Source organism: Helicoverpa zea, chromosome 9 (assembly GCF_022581195.2).
Source record: "Helicoverpa zea isolate HzStark_Cry1AcR chromosome 9, ilHelZeax1.1, whole genome shotgun sequence".
NCBI classification, from domain to species: domain Eukaryota; kingdom Metazoa; phylum Arthropoda; class Insecta; order Lepidoptera; family Noctuidae; genus Helicoverpa; species Helicoverpa zea.
The window spans coordinates 3,586,885-3,610,441 of NC_061460.1; the positions used below are offsets into that span (position 1 = coordinate 3,586,885).

Consider the following 23,557-nt stretch of genomic DNA (forward strand, 5'->3'; position numbering starts at 1 on the left):
GCGAACATGCTCAATGTTTGGAGTTTCATAACTTGTTCTTTCATTTGATGGCCTAAAATTATAAACTCGATAATAGTTTGTTTACCAAAATTAAGATTAATCTCCTAATTAGTTCTTTTCAGTAGTAAATTTTATGGTCAATTAGTCAAGGCAGGCGCCATCGCCATGGGGGCCATGAATCACAATAAACTTTAATGAAGCATCGATATAATTCGGCTATTATGTCGAACTTAATAAACCGGTATCATTTCCCAATAAAATATAGCCACACTGTCTAATCCGAGATTAATTACCACCCTACCTGGCAGTACAAACAATCAGTTAATTTACATAAAAGAAAGCGTTTAATTCGGTTAAGCTACGCGGTTAATCACAGGTTTAAACTAACTAAGCTCCTAGTGGTCATTTGTACCCGTCACACCAATAATTAACCCAGACAAGGCGAGAGCAGTAAACGGTTAACTACCATTTAAATAACAAAATAATGAGAGAAGAAACCGGATTCGTAAAGGTTAAGAGTTATGTTTACGCATTGGTTACGTTTTTAGACACGGTTAATAGATGATGTTAATTACAGTGGTCTGTGGCTGCTTAGCGGTTAATCCTCCGTCGCCAGTAATATACAGAATTAATCAAGGAAGCAGTGAAACCACATATCTCGAGAACTCACATAGTAAAAGGTTCTTCCAGCTGCCGCCAAGAGCTCGCAGACAGCGGTGCAGGCGCGGCGCGGGGGTGGCGGGCGGGGCGCGGGGGGGAACCATCCTCACGTCTCCTTCCGAAGAGCTCCTGCCTAGCAGGGACGAGCCTCTATCTCTCGACAACGACCGACGCCTTCCGAAAGGCGCTCCTCTAACAGTAGCAAAGTTCTCCTCACAATTCATATTGAAAGTGTCCAAAGGTATCCCTTCAGGTTCTTCCCTTCGGCTTCTCACAGAAAACGTTCTTCTAAAACCATTAGCTAAACCTTCAGCTATTTTCTTTTTTGGCTTCGGAACTTCCTCAGAACTAATAACAGTTATGTCGTCCATATCCTGCGGTTCGTATGTCCTGTAAGTTCTAATCTGTTCTATTCCAGTGAGGTCTTCAATGCCTCCGTGTCTGTACTTCAATGGTTTCGCGCGGTCGATGACTCCTAGTTCATCATAGCTTCTGTAAGTTGAGGAAGCACGCCTGGGCGCTGGTGGCCGGCCGGCTCTGTCAATCGTCATTTTAACCTGATGTCCAATTAGCGACCTGACGAAGAAACGACCAATTTGAATATCGTGTTCAAATTGTGATCCTGGTTTGCACGACGAAGCTTTTCACACAGGTGAAGATGATTTCGGTGAAGACAACACTGGTGCAGCACACAGTTTACAAGCAACAGATACAGTGAGCGCGGCAGTCACACAATCAGACAACGTGTACACATCACGACTATGTTAATGATTACATGTAGTGTCAGAAGTTATGCTGGCTGTAAATTAATTGGGGAACTCATTATAAGACGCCATATAATGGTTTATTTATATTGTGGTAATATAATTAACACGAGTGTCTGTTAAAGAGGTTTTCTCGTAAATATTTTAAAATAGTTCGTCATAGGTCAAAGAACTGTTCATGCAGCCTTGTGAATCTCATTTTGGACATTACATTGATGACTTGAATTGATCAATCAAAATTAAAAATCAACAATTAGAACTAAAAAAGAAAGCATTTTAGTTTTATTTCTTTAAACTTTTTTATGAGACAATGTTTTGCGTTTGGTTTATTCGAGCAAGTACAAGCGATGGGCCACATAGTGTTAAGTGCGTGTAAGGCAGCAGTTGAACAATGCCGTGACTAGCGCACCTCGGGAGCTACATGCCCATAAAATTTGTTTACCATCCCCGACGCCGGTGAACTCAAATCTATTGATACTATCACGGAACGTTTATGCGCCGGTAGCCTTACCAGGCCTAATTTTCATGGAAAAAAAAACTTCTTTTACTAACTATTACGTTTGTTACGGGTAATCATTTGTTCAGTTTATGCTTACTTTCCTTACTACCAAAGTTTTTGGTCGTATTTTATTTTTGGTAAAACATATTTCATACAGCTGTAAAAGTTTACCTAAATCAAGCACTGTTAAATAATTTATCGTAAAAGCATTGGCTTTGACCTTAAAAGAACACGTTCGCACAAACAAGAATGAAGAGATTGTCAATAAAATCTCATTCATTCCACATTAATCCAAACATTTAAAAACTTGTTTAGTCTCGCCTAGAAACGTTAACATACGTCGACTGTCTCAAGTGATAAACACACTGGGAGCTAGTGGAACTCGACCGCCAATTCAAGTGGCTAATGACCGACACGTAATTACCAACAATTGCACTCGCCTGCCTACTGGCGGCCAGTACTGTCCACGGAAACTATCCGATTAGTGAGACGGAATTCGAACAATTATCGAATTAGGTACCATTTCCTGCTTCTGGACACTTGACATAGAGTAGATCCTTATTGAACGAGTGTGTCCCGAATTTAAGTGTAATAAATTTCGACATCCGCGAAACGTATTCCGTAGTTTGCTGTATACGCACTTTTGAGCGTATACAGCAAACTACGGAATACGTTTCGCGGATGTCGAAATTTATTTCATAATTGAGGTCAAGTGATCAAAAAGTATGTTTAATTTGCATAAAAAATTAACGTCAAAAGCAAGTCAAGTGCTTCCAAAAACTAACTGAAGAAGTTTAACACAAAATTGGCAAGATATTTACTCAATACACAACATTTTGCAACTCCTTGTAAAAAAGCATAAAGCACTTGACATATCTTCATTGAAGTGTATCTGATGATTATGTAAGTAAATGATAGATAAATTGTAATTGCCTTGATACCAATTAACGGACCCGACGAGGCAATCAAGCTTCTGAATGAAGTGATGTCAATTAGTCTCATTAATGAACTCTTAACGATGTTGCTGTCTCTTTTTCATTTGAAAAGGACTTTGTAATTGAAGAGAAAGAGGAGATTAATAGTGATGATTGGACTGTATGAATTCAATAAGGGTTGATGGAGAAAGCTGATTGAGTGTCAGTTGATTAATCAGTATAGAATATTTTGGGCATCACTGTTTAAAAAATTCATTATTAGAAGTGTAGATTGAGATAAATACTAAAATAACTATATAAATTGTTTCAGAAGTCACAGATGAATCATCAAAGTTTCAACATATGATTGACGAACTTTCTCCGGTTTTGGTTCCAACAAATGAACCAGATACTTCACAGTCATTAATAACACATATGCAGCATAAAGTTGAATGCATTTATCATTATTAAAGCATAGAACAGATAAAAATTAAAAGATTGCATCATTCGCCTACGTGGTCTTCCTCATATAATTTATCTTACTTTAACTGAATAATACCAGTTTTTTCATCGTTCATTTTTCATTCGGCTTGTTTCATTTATGATTGGACGAAACTTGCTTCTGTTTTGTTTACCAGACAATTCAATGCTCCTGTGTTACTTATCTTCTTTGAAAAGTAAATCAATAGAATTTTGATTCGGATCTCAAAACTTGATTTTGATACCAATTATTTGGAAAGTAACAAAACCTTTATTGAATTAGATAATGAGGGCTTTCACTTTTGAAATTGCTACTAGATAATTGTATAGGGACACGATTTTGTGAATTCAGTGGCAATTAAAAGATTATTCAACGGCGAAAACCACGTGTGTATCGCTGCGGGCGGAGCCATTAATTCTATCCACTTTTGCCAATATTCAGAGCAATTAGAAATTGCCTTTGGAACAACATTTTGAATATTAATGTTCAATATTTCAATAACTCAATGCTAAATACTTGTGAGCCTTCGGGCGGTCCACTTCTATCTTGAATCTTTATTCACCTCATAGCGAGAGAACGATAAAGGCAGCAAATAAATATTAGTTATGGAATCAGTTCTTGTATCTTGTTCTTTATAGTTCTAGTTTTAACATCATTGTTTTAGATGAAAATATATTTAAACTTTACATCTTCCACTTTCGAATACCTTCAAACAATTAACCTAGCGTAGAGAGGCTTAACATTTCGAATAGTTTTAGTAATCCTAACACCAGTTAAGACAGAATTTAATGAAGCATTTCACAATTTATGAAAGTAACATCTTTCACCTATCACGGCTAGTTACTACCACTGGTAGCCTGGAGATATTTTATAACGAACCACAGTAGCCGCTCGCGCGTGAAATGAACCGCGAACACTGATAATGAAAATAACACTATTATTTCACAAGACGTTTTGATACGTTATATGACAAAAACTAAGTTGTAATTGGGAATTGGAATTTTTTATTGGGATTGGAACTGCAGTTGGAATTTCAATTGGAATTTCAAACTGACTTCATTTTTATTTATTATGGAATTAATTGAAATATTCGCCAATTTTCAGAAACTAAACCATAAATAAGAATGTAGTGATAAAACAAAAGAACAATTTCTTTCGTTTCCTTCTAAAATAGGCCGCTAAATAAAGAGGTCGCAAATCTTTCTGCAACGCTTTGCAGTAAGTAGTGCGAATACTTTTACGGCTCCGTAAAGTCTATTATAGCTCTTCTAGATAACTAATTGCTGCGTCATAGTCACTATCTTCTATAAGAGTAGTCAGTGACCTTTGACCTTGTATCAAAATGGCAAATTATATGAGCGTACGAAGTAGTGACGGGTAAAGAAAAATTGCAATAATAATTTGCAAACTTTCAGATATTTTCAGAAACTTCATGTATAATTTAATCTAGTTCACGCCACTCATTGCGGATGTGAGTTCTAAAAAAACAACAATTTAGAAAAAAACTTTTCAACACAATTTTTTTGCAAACATCGCTGAGAATATCGTGAATATTTTAATACGCTATAATCATAAGTATGGAAACTTAAAAAAACTCGAGTAATCTCTTTGTTTTTAAGACTGTTTATCGCAAAATATAATCAGTAGTTAAAGCAAAAAACGTTGTACAGTAACTACCGGCAATTCGGAGTGCCACTCGAAATCGGTTGGCGTTAAAAATAGTTTTTAAAGTGTAAGAGGCACTTACCCGACTCTTAAATGAATGAGGTTTAAAGATTTGGGCGCCGGAAACCGTCGCGTCGCTTACGAAACCCATTGATTATGTAGTTCTAAAATGTTCTTTTGTAATTTTAATTGTGTTTACAACTGTGTGAAGCGTAATAGGAACCATGTTTTTAATACTGTATTGTTTAGTTTGCAGATGTTGATCGCCCATTTAGTTTTGTAATTTAGTCCAAGGTCTTAAAACAATATTGTATAAATATTCCCGCGAAAAGGGTTTTAGTCAAGTAAAATATCAGTCGGATACCCTTGAGAGTAAAGTGAGTTATCTTAAAATTTATTGCATCCATTACAACGTTTTAACATATTAATTTCGCTGTTCGAATGACATTTCTTAATAAACAAACATATTGACAAGTTACGATACTTTCTGTTCTTCGCCACTTATCGAGACAAATAAATCTTAACTGTCAATTAAACGTCAATACTGTCGACAGAGCACTTCGAAGCAATTGAGGATTCAATAATCGAAAAAAGAAAAAACTATTTAAATTGAGGATTATTTAAGCATTTTAATGAACAGTCGTAAATGGTCTGGTCAGTTAATGGAGTAAAACACGCCATGCTATTACGACATACACAAGACAGTAATATATTATGATGCATGCAGGTTGGGTAACATGGTCCAAATATGGGACAACGGGAGAGGAATAACACCCGGAATATGATAGATTTTTTCATGGTACTGCGTTGTAGTCAATAGTAAAGTGCGTGACAAAATATAGATGTTCATTGATTGATAAATAAAGAAAAAAAAAATTGGCTTTACAATAATGTTCGGTCACAGTTATGCACTTGATGGGTCATGCATGTATGGTGAGAAATAACAGACTCAGGTAGATGCAATAATGCAGTCAAGGAGTAGCGTGTAACACGAAGTGCACTCAAAACAAATGGAAACCAAATCAGAAGTGAGAAACGAACCTCTAGGACTCTCAAGCATGATTACACGGTACATATTCTTTAAAAATATTGCATTTATTCTGTCATCAAATGCCCACTTTAGTCATGACATCACTAAATAACAAATGCTAATCTATCAAGCTTCCTAGAATAGAAACATTAGCTGAGAGGATTTCAAATTAAACATTAGATATATGAAATGACATATGATATGCAGTCTGTTTGCAACTAAATTACTCAATGTTAGTACACTTGCCTATCTTAAAATTGGTGTGTTTACATACATATTATAATCTACTCGTTTGTAAATCTATACTAATCTATACTAATATTATAAAGAGGAAAACTTTGTTTGTTTGTTTGGTTGTAATGAATAAACTCAAAAAATACTGGACCGATTTTGAATATTCTTTCACCATTAGAAAGCCATATTATTTGCGAGTAACATAGGCTATATTTCATCCCGTTGCGGGCAGTAGGTCCCACGGGACGCGGGTGAAACCGCGGGAAAACGGCTAGTTGTTTATAAATATTATGTATTACCTGATATGTAAGATGGTGTAATGGAGAGATTATCGGCACACGTATAAAAGGTTAAATAATTCATATTATGGAGCGCTTTTATTTATTGCGAAATCCTTCTGTACTAAAACAAAAGACTGTGCTGATATCTTTACTTACGTTGGTTTACGCAAAATTGTAGGTGATATACTAAATATACTTTCACAATCTAAGATCAATTTATATGATAATATTTATGCATCATGCAATAGGTACCTATCTAGACAGCCACACCCAATCCGGGATTGATAACGCGGTTTATTTTCCATATTGTATCTGTTGATTAGTTGTCATTGTCAACAAAAGAAATGTAAAAGTTTTTGTGCTATCGACCGCTTATAGATCACAGACTTAGACAACGATAGATTGTGTTAAAGATACTAAGATCTAGAAAGGAGGTGAATACTGAAACATACCGAGATAGAATTTTCTAGAAAAGGGAGTGTTCTGGCAGTTAGAGCACTCAGGTTTTGCAGTCTTTTAGATAGTAAAAAGACGAATTCTCGGCAATTGATTGTAGACAAATTAAAATCCATAGAAACGTATCTACTCTTTTTATACTAGGTACTAGTAAAACCATAGATCACTGCTCTAAAATTAATTAAAAAATCAGAACGCTATCCATAAAGTGTTTAAGAAAGGATAACTCTTGCTGCAAGGTACAATAAAGGTATGATCATAATATAATTTTGCAGCCTACTAGCAAGATCGATAGTCGATGCACCCGAGCTAGTGCTGCGATAGCTTGCCTCAGCTTTTATTAGAATTGCTAATTGGCTTCTGCGGCTTATGGCTACACCCTGTGCAATATAACCGTTCGCCCTCTGTATATTTCAAGATCGGCGTCATTGGCACACTGTTTATAGTTTTTGGTTATTGTGGTTGTAACCTATTTGGTGTGGACTCATTGTGTGTGAAAGAAAAAGAAACTTTTGTTTTTGTAATCTGGACATGTAGTAGTTCTATAGTAATTTTCCGGCTCATCGTCCTACAATTTTGTCAGGCTATCAATCTAAACTATTTTTTTTTACGATGATACCCTGAAACCGTTACTCAAGAAAGCACTAATGTCTTTGTCGTTTAATAACTACTTTCAGCCATAAAAACACAATAAAGCCTCAAGAAAAAAGGAGGAAAACGCCGGACTTCCCACTACGACATCAAACAGTCTAAGAATTCAATTATCTATGGTCAATGACCTTCACTGAGCTATCGAGAGCAGCCTCATGTATGTAGGTGTAAGTCACTGATAATTAGCACATTCGAACGTAAATTACATCACCGTACAAAGCCCGTGTTGACAACATTTATCTTTTAAATAATAAATAATATAATTAATGCAATAATAGTTGTTAGTAAACTAAGTTATCGCGTCGGTTAGTACAAAGGAAACTTACAAGGCAACACAAGTATTTGAAATGCAAATAAAATTTCTTTCGGAAACATTGTTCGAAGTGTCTCCGACTCCCAAAATAGGAATGGCCGTTTTTGCAAATGAAATGGATTGTATCTGTCGTAAAATATACGATAAGATCTTTAGCATAAATTAGTGTTTTATACTTATAGTTAAAATATTTGACAGGCTAATGTAATAATTTGAATTAATTCTCAAGGTCAGAATTGCGGGCGCCTTACCTTCTTGTATTTTGATGTTCAAATATCAATTTACATGCTAACAGTATAAGTATGACCCAAATATTTAAGTATCTACTTCATATTAATGAACTTTGTAGGCAAAATTTTATTAGGTCCCAAATGGACTGAATCCACGATACGTGTAATAGCAAACCGAATTCAGCAGTTGCTATCAATGAACGTAATATGCACACGAGTACGAAAAACATTACTGAGATTTGTGGAGTTTTATAAAAAAGCATATGCCATGTGTAGATATGTAATGTGTAGAGCAAATAGCGCTAGAAAATTTCAATTCCAGTCTATTGGATACCTTGAAAGCTTTGTCCAGTTTATATTGTGCCTGAAACTAACAAGAAGAACCAATCTTCTCACAATTGATAGTGCTAATTAAACCAGAGAAAGCACTCAGAAAGCTTAGCCCACAATTGCTGTCTAATTAACAACTCTAATTAGAAGAAAATAGAAGCGATTACTAACACCACGGTATTAAACTCAGTAGGATGTTGCTTTTTCTTCGTTGCCTTTTCGAGATTACCTAGTTTCATAACAAGTCGTATTTCCTTTATCTCGCGAGAAACTAAATGGCTAAAGTTTTCATAGATACTGCACGTGTAGCGATAAAACTATATGAAGAAACATTTTTCCTCTGTACGCTTTATATTATGGAAAACTTCTAGGAAACTCAAATAAGTGCATTAAACGATGTCGATACATTGTAATACCAGGTAGTTATATTTAATAATTCTAATTACTAAAGTATTTATCAACACCTGCTTCAGTGCTTACAAATCGAATTTGCATTACATCAACCGCGCAAGCGAGACGTCGGCCGGCTAGTGATAAAATAAGCTCCATAATAATTGATTAAATAAACAGCCGTGTTGAACTAAACTGTTACGGTCTGTTCGCTAAAATATCGCATGACTTAGAAGTGTGACCAGCTACTCTAAATATTTTAGCATACGATCACGTAAGCTTCGAATTGGGAGGCAAAAAACATATCCTATTGTGCTAATGCATCCGTTTAATTGGACAGCGAAAGGGACATAGGTATTGCGTTTCCTACTCATCTATTATACGGTGAAGAAATTCACAATCAGATAATGTAGTAAACAACAAGCCCACTCGCGTGGTGACCATCGCCGATCGCCAGTCACATTAGCGCCAACAATACCTGACCCCGGCACGAGAGAAAGTGACAATCCAATCGATTAATCTGCCGAGTCCCCCGGGCATTGGATACCAGACGTATGGTAATAACAGATCAACATCGAAAGCCGTAATTGTTGCATTGATAATTCGCGACTGACAGAGCAATTGCCGGTTGCGAAATTGATACTGCCGAGCGAAATTCATATTGGAACCTCCTAGCAGACGCCGCAGCTGTTGACACCTTAACGAGAGCCTTTAAAATGTAATTTCTTGTAAACAAGACAGCGAGAGCGATGAAAGGGAAGCGATTTGTGCCGCTCAATAGCACGTCATGAAGTGTGAAGGGACGCGAGACCCGGGTCATTCATCAGTAGTGAAAGCGGGGCCAACTGATAGTCCTAAATTACCCCGGGCCACGAGTAAGGCCATCGTTACTCGGCCGGCTATAAAGACTCGACAAAATATAGGAACCGCCGACGAAATTGCAAATCATTCGTCAATGGATAGTAAACGACCTCACCTTGTCGAGCCATTGACATTGACGTAGATACAGGTTACTGAAGCTAACGAGATTGATGGGCGGCTGCTTGCATCCAATTTATTGTACGATGACATAATGCCACAGAACTAAATACAAATGCAGTTATCGTCGTCAAAATGTACAACTTCACTTCTGGAATATAAAGTGGAGCGGGGACGTAAATTGGGAATGTCAGGCGCACCGCACGTTGTGGCAAAATTTTGCCAATCTCTGTCGTCTCGTTTGCATTTCGAGTGCACAGACGTTGGGAGGGCCTTTAGTTTATCTTTTGACCGGACAGCTGTTTAAATGAAAGCCAGTTTTTATGCATTCCTCTCAATTTTTAACGAGATTTCCCTGACAAAAACACGATAGCTCTGACAGTTATTTAAACATTCTCTTGTTCTTTGTGAATGTATTCTGTTATTTTGGGCGCCATACGTGAGGTCGCGGCAGGACCTCTTAAAAACTTGAAGATGTATATTTTGACTTGTCAGATGTATTTTTAAGGTGTTACGTGGAATTTCACGAGGAAGTCATAATAACACGACGATGTGGTGATGTGAAGCTTGTTAACAGTTGTTAACGTAGTGACGCTACACCGATCATCAATACGTAACGGAACACCGACCATACACGGGAGACATTATCGATTTGTATTTCCACGAACGCACTTTAGGTCAGAGATGATTATGCAGTTTCGAAATTTGTGAACCGTCATGACATGCTCATAATTATTGTATCGATAAATCTGATAAACATATCGAATGTTAGGCCAAATGCAAAGCCTCACGACAATGCTCGCATTAGAAAGCTGGATACTTAATACCGTTAAATGCGTTCAATGGACACGTGGCGAAAACGTATTGAACTTATATTAGAGTCGTTAGTCATAATTGCGTATCATGCAAAAACGAACTAGTTCTAGTTGTGGTAAAAAAACGTTTTCGCTTCACAACCTCTATTGTACAAGATAGTGATTAATATAATTTTTATTTGCTTTGATTGTGTGTGTCTATGGCATGATTCTATGTTCGCGTCTCGTTATTGAACGGCCGTTGACATCAAATAAAAACTCTGATTGGACCGGAGGTGGTTTAACTGTACCCATAGTACAAGCGTCGTATGATGGATTGGCCTGTCAAGCGTAGTCACCTCCGTTTCTATTGTATCGTTGTCCAATTTCTAAAATTTAATTTTTATTATGGGTTTCAATTAATGATCATGTTTGGTTATGCGAACGATCAGAAACTCATTATAGGAAATTGGTAAAACTCATATCGTAATAGCGCTGTTAATATTTAGAAACAGCAAATAGTGATTGCTGTAATAATAACGTTATTACACCACTAAATATTAGTGCTAGAGTTAGAATAATCAATACTGCTAAACTAGAAACAAACACTGATAATAAATTCTAATACGAATTCCGTCCTAACAAGGCAAGAAAACTTGACAAATGCATGTATAGCTCCGTGAGAACATAGAAATGTGTTAAGAATTCCACCAAATGACAAATACGTTGGTGACCGAGGTTGAACAAACCAAAATCAATTGTGTCCCCGATGACAGATAGTTGTATCGCGTTACCGCGGGGTTACTGATACCGCTGATGATAATCATTGATTAGCGGTTGACATTATCGGTGGAAATAAATTGAGTATTCACGGCGTCACACGGGGAATATAAATCGTTGGAAGTATACAATGCGGTGATAGGTGCGACACACAAACTTGCGCTGATGAACACGTCACAGCTGTTGACATCGATAATTGTTTGCAGCGGATGTCGCTGTCTGGTGCTTCTAGCTGTTAATTTAATTAAGTGTTATTATTAATTCGCCTTTGAGACTTCTAGATATGAGCCAGGAGCAAAGACTATTGTTATCTTTCCATTTCTGTAAATAATGGATCCATTTCTATGATAAACTTGTTGCGTTGTTTCACAGCTTAAAACATTTCCAGCCGCACCAAACATTCCACTATTTAGATTCGATAGCTATTTGCCCTAAAAGGAGTACCGTCATCTAAGTATGTTTCTACCTTCCCGTTGTCATTGTTTACGCTTCGTATAGCTTATGGAGTCATTAAAACGGCTTTCTTAGACACATCGGCCCTTTGTTCGGCTGATAACTCTATAGTTATATGTGCTCTCTCGTATCCTTTGTTCGTAACAGTTTAATTAGTTTTTATGACGGTCTTGAGTTGGTAGTTGACGAACCGGGAAGCCGGGGTCGACGCGTGAATTCACTGAAGCTCTTTGTGCTTTAAATATTTTGGTTCCGCATCGCATTATAAGGAATTTCTGTGAATTATCACAGAAATTAAACTTGTCAGATCAATCATGTAACGAATGCTTAATTCATGGTTTTGACGATTTATTCAAGCGATTGGTCGGCTTATTTGCATCATAACGAACGGTAATATTATATCTAATTTACGAAGTTATCATACACAAAGCGAACAACATATTTACATATTTTGAGATAAATATCGTACAGGTGAAGCAGTTTAATCGAAGCTCATTTAAATTCGACGAATGCACTTGATTTATTATTTTATTATTGACAAATCGTTTGGAGATCTTGTCTTATATTTCGAAAGGTTCGAATGAATAATCGTGGGTTGAATTAATCGATTGCTTTTGTTTCTTTTTCTATTCCCTTCAAAGGAGTTGTTAACAGTATTTATGGTGCCGTCAATTCTCATGGTAAAGATAAGCTAACCGGCATCATATATCAAGAGCGTTTTAGATACGAGAGAGAATTTAATAAATTTAATTAAAGTGAGTAAGAGAAATGGTGTTAATCATTTAGGCCTTACTCATGCTGATGGATAAACTATCGTAAACAAACAAGTGCATACAGAACTTTACATAAATGGAACATACAATCACGCACGAAGCATAAAAGAAATCCAAAACATCCGTCATACAATTACACAGATAAAGCGTGCGCAAAGAAAATGAAAAGACAGCTAATTGTGGTGCCAAATATGGCACACAGATTACACCAAGTGTCTTTGCTTAATATGAGAGCGATGCGGCCTGGAATGGACACCTTGACTAATCGCGACACGACACAACAAATGGGCCGAAGTTCTTCAGACACATGCACTTTTGTTGAGAACGTGAGGCAGCGACATTTACATGCGTTAACTTTACAAGACCATAAAAAAGTTAAAAACATTTCTTGAATATCCAAAAACGTTTTACACGCCACCTGTGACATGGACGTGAATTCGTGTAGCGTTTATCCAGTGATGACATCCACTTATTTTATACGACATTTTTGCCACTTCAATGAACTTATTATTGTAAAATATTTCAGCCAAACTGCCAGTGGTTGCATAACATTTTTTGGTTTTATATTTTTTTATAGCAACCGCAAAGTTTGCCATCATTTTCAATGTCTTTCGGCAACCTGCCAGCACCAAGAAAATAAACCGTGATAAAGTATCGAGAGGAACAAAGGAAAACGGCGCGGCCAATGATAATTAAGCAAAATTACAACATTTTAACGACAAACATTATAAAAACATTTCATCCTAATACAATAAAATTCCGTGGTGTAGATAATAATCAGCCATCAAACACCTCATCTTTTCTTTTTTAATTTAGGTGCTACGCAAATGGACAAGGTTTTTATCTGAGATTTAATCTAAAAGAAACGTCTTCGGATTTGGCGGGGAGATAAAATGTCTGAGTGATGGTACAAGTGTACTATTAGTGTCTGTGTGTTTAGACATTAGAAAGCTGTTCTATGATGATATTTATTTTTGTTACAACAATGGTAAGAATGTGGCTCTACTTAGCGACGGGACAAAAGTGTTAGCACTAAAAATATTTGGTTGCAGTAATAGTAATAATGATTCAAAGAGCCTAGTTATTGGCAAAGATAACGTTTTTCATGAAATTACAGATAATAATCAGTTTTGAAGTGATTCACACACTTCCTTTGAAGATAAACAGCAATTTATTTGCTCCACAGGCACTCTAAGAATAATATGAAAGCAGCAGCAATGTGCCAACATAATATCTACATTGCTTTCTTTGAAACGATGATCTCAATTTATCGAGTTTAAAGTCCATTTCTTTTATTTCTACCAAGATTGTTTACAAAACACGATAGTTCCAAGTAAAAATCTATTGGAGACAGAGCAGACTTGTTGCAAGCTGGTCTGGCGGCGTGCCAGGACATTAATCAGAGTGAGGCACCTGCAATTTACACTCATCTCGTCAGGTGTGAGATCTTCAAGCCGAGCACTGTACGAGATGACACTGAGAAGGGTATTAGACTAGAGCTCTGTCTCTTCACAAGAAACAACACCACTTTCTTAAGCCACAGAGGATAATAATGTAACTAAAATTGTATTGACAGTATCACAATCATCATTGGTAACTCCCATGTCCCTTTTAAACTTGGTACCATAAAGTGTAATATTTATTAGGTTTAAGTAAATGTCAGATTGTTACGCAACTGTAGTGCAAAAAGAATTAACTTATTTATTACAAGGTCGTTTTACTTATAGTTCGGCCATTCAGAGAATGCGTTCCTGACACGTCGCGATTGAACTGACGACGTATAACATCCGTTTTTCTTAATATAATCCTTTTAAGTCGTGACTTTATCTTGTTTATTATTATGTGTCTTTGATCAATGAATTTTAATATAAATAACGTTAATTGTAGGATAAATCGACCTACTATAGAATACAATAGTTGTGCTCAATTCTAAGTTCACAAAACTACCGCATCGCAAAATAAAACAATTGAGTCACGATGATACAAGAGTACGAAGAATTATTGTGAAATGAAGTCATTCTACAGTCGCAAGATGAAAAGCAACGTAAAAATGTACGCAGATGTAATGGCATCTTGTTTCACAAAAAATGTTTTTATGTCTACTCATTTAGATGAGCTTGTATTAAAAGATGAAAAAGAAAATACATATTGTAGTACGGAATCAGGTTTAATGGACTTGTTGAATCTGCGGTCTTAATTCTTTTGTATGGGAAATAGTAAGGGTTTTGGAACAGTGCATTCTTATTGTAGGGTTAAAAAGAGCAACATGAAGATGCAGCCAGGACAAGACAAACACATTGAATCAATATTGATTCAAACAAACAAACATGCTTTAACCAAAAGTGACTTAGGAAAAATACAAATGACACACAAAAAACCACCCCAAACTGTCAAAACAAAAGCAAAAGAAAAAAAAACTGACATCTGTAGCTAATACCAAATCCGACCTAATTGTGTTCAAACAGGATGATAAAAAGCACAACCCTATGGGAAAGTAAGGAAAAAAAAACATTCACATCCGGACCTTGAAACATATTTTAATTTAGAATTTGGAAGAGCAACGGTGATTGAAGGTGAACTAGTAGAGAAAAAAAGTAACGAGGTATCTCACGTGTTCGGGAAGTCTAAAGATGCATGTGTTGTTGATATTATTTAAATAAATAGGTTCGTGCAGTGACAGCGATAGTTTTCGCTTAAATGCAGAGAAGCAGAACTTGAAATGTGTAACTGTATTTTTATACCGACATTCAATTCACCCATTAATAAACTTGTAACAATAAAAGAAAGCGGCACCTATCGGCAAGTTTTAATTAACCAATGTCATTTATCAACAAGTATTGGATTTGGTAATCACTGTGGGCCATTCAAATTGAAAATCAAAATTTTCTTTATGAAGAATGAGAGTGATTAACGATGTAATGTCACCGGGACCGCCCCTCGTCAGCCCACAATGTCCAAGTCATGCTATATAATAGCAATATTGTAATGCTTTGGTGTGAAGTAAATTACTTTCCATGCCATAATTAACCGTTATTACATAAGGTCGGAGAAATCGCGCAGTATCTAAATCACTAAATAGATATAGTAAACTGTTTAAACCATAATACGTAAAGAGAGTAAGTCAATGGACACGTTTTTCGAGTTCTTTCGAGAATTCAACTTTTAAAGAGTTCAAACATCGATGCTAGGTACTTCTCTAGAATATAAAGCAATATAAAAATGTTCAAAACTTAGTGTTATGGGCTCGCGCACTCAGCCAAACACATCGGAACACAGGATATGGTAATGGTGGCAGAGAAATGGAAGCCGTCGAATGTTCGACTATTTTAGTATAAGTTCGTTGTAAGGGCGATTTATTTTGAGCTCAATTTCCTTTCCAGGCGCAACGGCGGAGATGTGATACCACTTTTACTGAACAGATACGTCGCTTAGTCGTTAATGTGGGTGTTAGGCGTAGGACGAATATAGTATGTTTGGTTAGTATACGATAGGCAAAAACATGTTCATTGAATTGAGTAACACATATGTATGTAAATGAAAACAAAAGTAGTAGTCACATGGACGAGCCTAATAGAGGTACGCAAGGTTTCGATGTAAACGGTGAAGAAAATGATAGAACTGGTCCACATAATATAAAGCTCGAAATAGCGGATTAAGGGAGGGATAAAATTAATTGTGTAAGACTTCGCTCGTCTTTCGCACTTTCGGTTAAGAGGTTCTTAGGGTGCGTTTCAAGGAATTAATTTTATAAATGAATCCGTCAAGATTCTTGAAGTAAATTAAGGTGGAATGTTTTTTTATGACCGTGGGTAATGGAGACGCTTTACATTGTCAAAAGCTTTGCTGAGGTCGAAATTTATTAATTTTTATTTTCTTATCAAGTTTTTACGATACTTATTTTTGTTCGCAACTCTTGAAAAGCTTATTGCGAATTTTACCTTTTTGGTGTTTTTAATGTTCTTTGTCAGTATAAAATCTTTTTCGAGTTCGTTTTATTACTTTCAAAGATATAATGATAGGTATGATTTATCATCTCTTATATTTGTTCAACAATAGTAATTATCGAATCAAAACAATTTGATACAATTATTCATATCAACTTTCATGCGCTTTCTAAATCGTCTCTAATCTCTAATATCGATACTGCGATCAATTCCCTACCGTCAATTATTACAATTATCAAAACGAGTTTCCTCGGTTCAGACTACATTTCACCCAAGCAGCATTCTAGTGAAATCCCTAAATTGCCCGTGTGGTTTGAACAGCATGATTTTAAAACATCTGCTAACTTGTTGGGGTGTGCTTGAGGGTCACTTTTCACAGTCAGATGTAAATTCGAGCAGCTGTTGAGCAGGTGGTTGGTACGTGCCCGCTATTGAAGGATTACATCTTTATTGTACTCAGTTTTGTTGTTTTGATTAACAAATGCATTCGTTTCAGTTGTTTGTGTATCTGTCTTTAATGGTAACTTTTTTTATCTTGTACAGATCTTAAAATGTAATTCTTACTCCAGTACAAGAACTTATTTAGTGCCTTAAAATTATGTACTGAATTCATATTTGTTACATCACAAGTAGGATATTTTGTCATTAATTTTGCACCCAAGAAAAACATTACGTTTAATAATTTATTCAAAGCAGATTCTCGTTAGAAACATGCTCAAAATAATTACTTACGAAGCTTGTTTTAAGAGCATTTACATTCCTCTTATGCCAAAACGTATTCTAAGACGAATGGCATCTGTTATAATTTTCTGCTCACACATTTGCCTCAAATTAATATTCCAAAAACGTTCTCAGCCATTATTTCGAGTCGAGTTTACTCGATACATTTTGCCTAAGAACTGCTTAAGTCCACAATGTGTTTGCCGTACCAAGTTACAGCCACTACAGAAACAAATGGAAGTATTGTATTACATTTTACCACTTACAAACTATGTTTAAGCTCGTTGCTATGTTCCAGTGATCCGTAAAATTGTTATACTTTATTGCTTTGCTTGTTTTCTTTTTGAAAGAGCTTGTTATTATGACCAACAATAACATCGCTTTCGTCTGTACACTTTTGTTCTCACTTTTTTTTGCTTAACGCAACCATAACGACTCACTGCTTACTGCACAAAGAGTTGTAACTAGACATAACACGGGATCGTTTTCTCAGTGTAAGACAAAACTTTAATGACCAAGCAATTCTATGTGTCACCATGTACCACATGCATCTAAGAATTATGAGCTTTCCAATCTTCCGTATTAACCGCTGGGGTATCTTTATCAAGCGCATAGTCACCGTCGATATTCTCAACAGCCGTGCCTCGAGTAAGGATAGAGAAATTATGAAAACACCTAGAGAGTCGATAGTTATCTTAGATAGTGATGTCGACTATCCCACAGTTGTCAGTACTAAGTCGGCGCGAGCGCAGGTTGCCGTAAAAGGCGACGACCGTCTACGAGATACAGGCGATCATAATCGATGGAAAAACTCGGTCCTACGAGCCGGACTTGACCTCTTTGGAACTTAGACACCCATTACTTCAAATCAAGCTTCTGTACCATGATTTACAAAAAAGATACTTATCGTATTTTTTGGTGAGTGTCAAGTTCTTTTAGGAGGAGAAACGTGACCCATGGCAGTTTCTTTTGTGAGATTGTATCGAAGCCCTTAACAGTATTAACTGCAGAATAATGGATCTTAAATCTCAGCTGCAAGCAAACCCGGCGAGATTGTGAGATAAAGAACCGTATGTATGACAGGCCTCGGGATGCGCTTGCACATCTGCCTGCCCACGTGCCACCCTCGCCCGCGCAGGTTTCTCTTAAGCTTTTTTGTTATTTTCTCAACGAACGCATTCATCATTCACGGGCAGATGCATACAGTAATAACATAGTTACCTTGGGTAATTCAGTCTTTAATTAAATTTCTTCTCCCCTTTGTTTTGATTGCGTTACGTAGGCGTCATTTGGTTTGTTTATCATTTGAATTATTTTTATTTTTGAAACTTCCATTCCATTTAGGAAGGTTGTGCTGTCGTGTGAGTCTCTTTTGGCTCAATTTGGGCCACACATGTGCGGAACGGTGTCTGTTTTTTGTCAGTCGACATCTGAGGTCTATTCCGTAACATGTGCGAAATTTATGTCCCTCGTCAACAGCAACAGGATGTTGGAGATTGTAAGGATTCCTGGTCTATTCAACGTCGGACGTTTTTATAGCTTTATTAATGCTGCACGTCACAAAGATTAATTTATTTATCGGTCGCATCTCAAGAACAGTCTCTTAGAGATGTTGCATTGAAGTGTATTGAGATACCTTTATCAAGTAAACATTAAGTTCGGATTAATGATTAGTACCTATGTAAACTACAAGCCAAAATTTGCTACTTTATCGAAAGCTTTGTTAGTGACTATTCAGAATATGTTATAAAGGGCTTTTCATCTACAAATTGAGCCATGGGCATGCTTATAGCTTTGTTGTGTAACCTCTACGGCGGTGATTAAATCTCACCATTATTATTAACTGGCTCCATTCAAACACCCACTGTCGTTCTCGGCGGTTCGGAACTATGCCGTCCACCCACAGCGGCTGGTCCCGTAGGCGCACCACGGTCACACACACTAGCTGTTATTCATAATATATCGACTTCTAAACTCACTAGGTTCGATTGTTCGCGCTAACTCGAATTTACATTCGGAGAGTCAATGTCGCCTGACAGACACAAGGTCTGCTATTGTTTTGGCCGTTTTGGTGGTCCGGATGGAATATCACCGCGCTCATTTGAATATTTTAATAAATAAACCCTGGCTCCTCTCCGAATCCTTTATCCCGTGCCAGATCTCCCGTGTGCTGCCACCACGTAATGTGAACGAATGGGGTGTGCGTCGTGCAAGCCAAGATCATCAGATCATCCAGGTAAATAACAGCATACCAACAGTGACAGTGAACATATCCATAAGAACACATGCAAAAACTTATTGGAAGACTTTATTTACCATTAATTTTCATGTTACTATTCAAGAGGACCATCGGCTCGGTTTATAGAACTTTTTTATTAAATAGTTCCAGCACTAGAAACACACATTCATTGTAGTCGAACGTCACAAACACTGCAGATAATCCGATCCACTCGTAATCGGAGTGCACTAAGTTTGGTCACAAGTTATTAAACACTCGTCTGAAAGTAGCACTACCGAACGCGCGTCCGTCCTTGCGCTGAGCGATTGGCAGACTGGCCGGGCGACGCGCGGTGCGACGCGGCCGGCGGCGTTGCCGTGCGGTGGCTCCCCCTTCCCGCGCTCTCGCCGAACCCGAACACTGCATCCAACAAATCCGACGATGGCTCGATGGAACTGTCGTGACTCGAAACCTGCCTTTGTATGAAATTTCTTCTCGTTTTTACGCGGGGATTTCGTTTGAGTAGGTCGTGATTTGACGGAGGTGCGATACGCTCGTGTGGGCTGCACTGCCATGCCGTTGCAAAGCCAGTTTGGTAATATAATAAACTGAAATTGTAAAATTTATCTAAGCTACGATGCGAGCCCGTTATCTGGCGTGTGGCACTCGGCGGTGCAGCGGCAGCGTCGAGCGCATCGATAACGATGTGACACAATGACACAACCACACTCGACCATAACACCGTGAAAGATGATCTCATAGATACTATGTGGACCACTCGTAACAACAATCATAATACTTTTCCAGATGTGATTATTATACAACATTATTACCATGTACAAAGAAATACTTGAACTTATAAATTGTGTACTCAGATAAATAAAGATTGATTACATTTTTAAGTTGAAAGGTCCAATCTATAAATCATGACGGAATCTAGAGATCATCAATCGTAGATGACTTATTGCATATCACTAGAGAATGTTATATTTTGTTTAATTAGATTGTTTTAAAATAATAATAATAAATAATAAATCTTTATTAGGCATCCCAGAGTATACAGTAATAATTTACAATGACAACCGCACTAGGCAAAGCCTGTATCGCGGCTATCAACAATACGGTTTCCTTAAGGACTAGTGAGATCAAAATACAAGTACAAGACTAAAAGTAATTATAACAAACAGACAATGTGTGTGTTTGTGTGCGAGGTGTGTGAGTTTGAGGGTGTGTGTGTGTGTGTGTGTGTGTGTGTGTGTGTATAATGTGCAAAAAATTGACATCCTCTTACCGTGTGGGTTTTAGTAGCTGTTCTACTTCGTTATATGTTAAATCATTTAAATATTTTGTAACCTTTGATTGAATTACGCGCGCCGTGTCGTCTTTAAATTTACAGATTTTACAGATTTTGTTGTATAAATAAGGAAATAAAAAATTTGAGAATCTTTGTGCAAAGGAAGTATTAACTGTGGGTACCGGGATTCTAAATATTCTATTTGTCAGCAGTTTGTTGTAAGATTCAGATTTTAATATTTGTTTATGTGTAAGACAGATAGCAGCTTTTATGTAAAGGCGGCGAATACTTAATAAGTTCGTTTCATTGTAAATAAGTTTTGACTTATTTGTTAGCCTCATGGGTTTTAAGATTAGTAGCTTTTTTATGAAGATTTATTTAACAAAGCTTGTAGGTACCTGCTCGCAGATTCATTATTCAAGAGCTTTCACTCAGACTGTTATTATAACCTCACGCGTTCATCTATCATAATCCTTTCTTTGCGAATCAAATCAAAGCGTACCCTATGTTTCAGATTTCAAATTTAATTAAATTTTAAGAGGAATCTCTCGCCCAAAATGTTACCTCTCACAAAAAGGGAATCTTTCACTTTGTAATTAGATACATAATCCCATCTCGACGTGGAGATTGTACAGGAGCGATAAATTGTGAAACTAGTTTGGGATCGGAGCCGTCTATCAGCTCGGGGCTCTATACTTTTAGTTTTATTTTCTGAATAAGTTCTGGGAAGGTCGGACCTCAAGGACGTCTGACGGGTCACGATCCTACCTCGCCCGTTATTATTAACATTAGTAGATGGCAGTTAGACGTTCATATTAAAACTTCGCGTTTTGTGTGGGATTAACAGAAACGAGTTCTAATTAGTTCAGCAAGTTGTTCTTTAAAGTTTAACTTTTGCAATTAATCTTATTAATCTTACGCTCGCCAATGAATGAAGGCTGCTTGGGACCTGAGCGAATGGAAAGTGAAGCTTCAGTTCTGATCGCGTAATTAGGAATATCTTTTCGAAAACTGATAATTAGCTAATAAAACCGGTGTCGTTGGTCGTTGCACTCAGTCGAAAGGGACCGAGACACGCGTTTCAAGAATTTGAGATTGGATCGAATTTTTTGCAACTTGAAGTTACTTTCAAACTACATATTGCGATGGAGAATGGAAAAGAAACTTGGAAAGACAGAATTGTAAAATTTTCGCAATTTATCGAGTTAAACACTTGAAAGAATGATATAATGAGTGGCTTAATTGCGTTCGTATGGAAAATTATACTTAAGAATCTGTACTTTCAGAAATCAAAATTATAAGCTCAGTGAAATATTAAATTAATTGACTAGAGCATTGTAAAATATTCTATAATAATAACGTTATTGATGTAAGGTAAATACGAATATGACATTTAATTTCCGTTCCCTTCAGATACTAATCTTTGCTTCGTTAAGTTTTAGAACATAATTATTTATATGGATATGATACTCGTATATCAAGTTGATTAAGTATGTTGGTAGCAAATATGTTGTCTCGTAGACATTTATTTACCAGCTGCTGGATCGGCTAGTTAAAATTTATATTCCCATTTGAGGAGATCTACTTCATACTGTTGATCAAAAAGTACACTATCATCAATTCACTTTTTGATAGGTTTTACGAAGTCCTTTAAAAATGTTACCAGATTTCACCATCCATTCTTCTTCAACACTTTCAGCAAGAAAGTACAAATTGAAAGAGCTTTTAGCTTTTTCCTCTTACAATATTCATGGTGGCGCAACAATATTTCATCGTCTGGCTTCATAATCGTCTACCTACGCTCCTGGGAGCCCCAGTTGTCATGTGGCCACGCATTCCGTCTGCACCGTTCCTTTTGTTGACGTATGGTGTACTAGTACTGGGTGTCCTACTTTCTACTGGATTCTGTGTTTGTTTTGAAGAGTTAAGTCCTGTTAAGTGTTTTTAGTTCGCGGATCTTAGGACATAATTCTAAAGACTTGAATTGCGGGATCCTTCTTGTTTTTGTTATTTTTTTTTTCAAGCTTGATGACGTTGCTGCTGTTAAAAGTCAAAATCTGTAATCTCTGGGGCTTATCGGTAGTGTTGCCCAAATGCAAGAACAAGACGAGACTTAGCCAGTCTTGGTCTTGGTCTTGCGCCAATACACCTGGTCTTGGTCTTGGTCTTGGTCTTGCGCTCCCAGTCTTGGTCTTGGTCTTGGTCTTGCAGCAAGAGTCTTGCAAGTCTTGCAATTACCTATTAGTCTATTACTATTTATTAAAGTTTACTTTAAATCTTAGAAAAACGTATTAGAATTGGAACATTGTGAGCTTGAATTAACATAGCCATAGTAAAGATCAAGCAGATTAATAAATAACTGAAGATTTGATAAGAAATTCGAAAAATCAACTGACCTATATGTCGTTTTCCATGGAAGTAACTGTTTCTTAATAAACTTTTATGATTTATAAGCTTACATTTGCTAAAACATGTAAAAAATGTAAGAAATATAATGACTAAATGTACAATAATAGTACCTAAGTAATTAGTTTAAAACCATATAAGTAATCAATATTATAATATATACTTACTAGAATGAATTAATATGACATCTACTACCTATCCTTACCATTTTATCCTAATCATAATACTACTTGCGTGATCAGTATAATGTATTCATTTTCATTCTAAGCACTCTGAAACTTATTTATTCTTTGGAACAC

General features: G+C 36.6%; 1 protein-coding gene across 5 annotated transcripts in view; it reads right to left on the minus strand.

Moving 5' to 3' along the window:
- LOC124632966 (caskin-1) overlaps positions 1–23,557 on the minus strand; it is a 274,853-nt gene that overhangs the window by 118,853 nt on the left and 132,443 nt on the right. The window contains exons 1-2 of one of the 5 annotated variants that reach the window (XM_047168013.1): positions 19,657–19,914; positions 671–1,236 (exon numbers count right to left, since the gene is read on the minus strand). The exons of 1 other annotated variant lie outside the window; for it this stretch is intronic. In XM_047168013.1, coding sequence (XP_047023969.1) covers positions 671–1,211 — 541 coding nt within the window. In that variant the 5' untranslated portion in view covers positions 1,212–1,236; positions 19,657–19,914. Of the gene's footprint in view, positions 1–670; positions 1,237–19,656; positions 19,915–23,557 lie in introns of those variants that run through there. 3 more of the 5 variants (XM_047168011.1, XM_047168012.1, XM_047168014.1) reach the window with 3 other exon arrangements.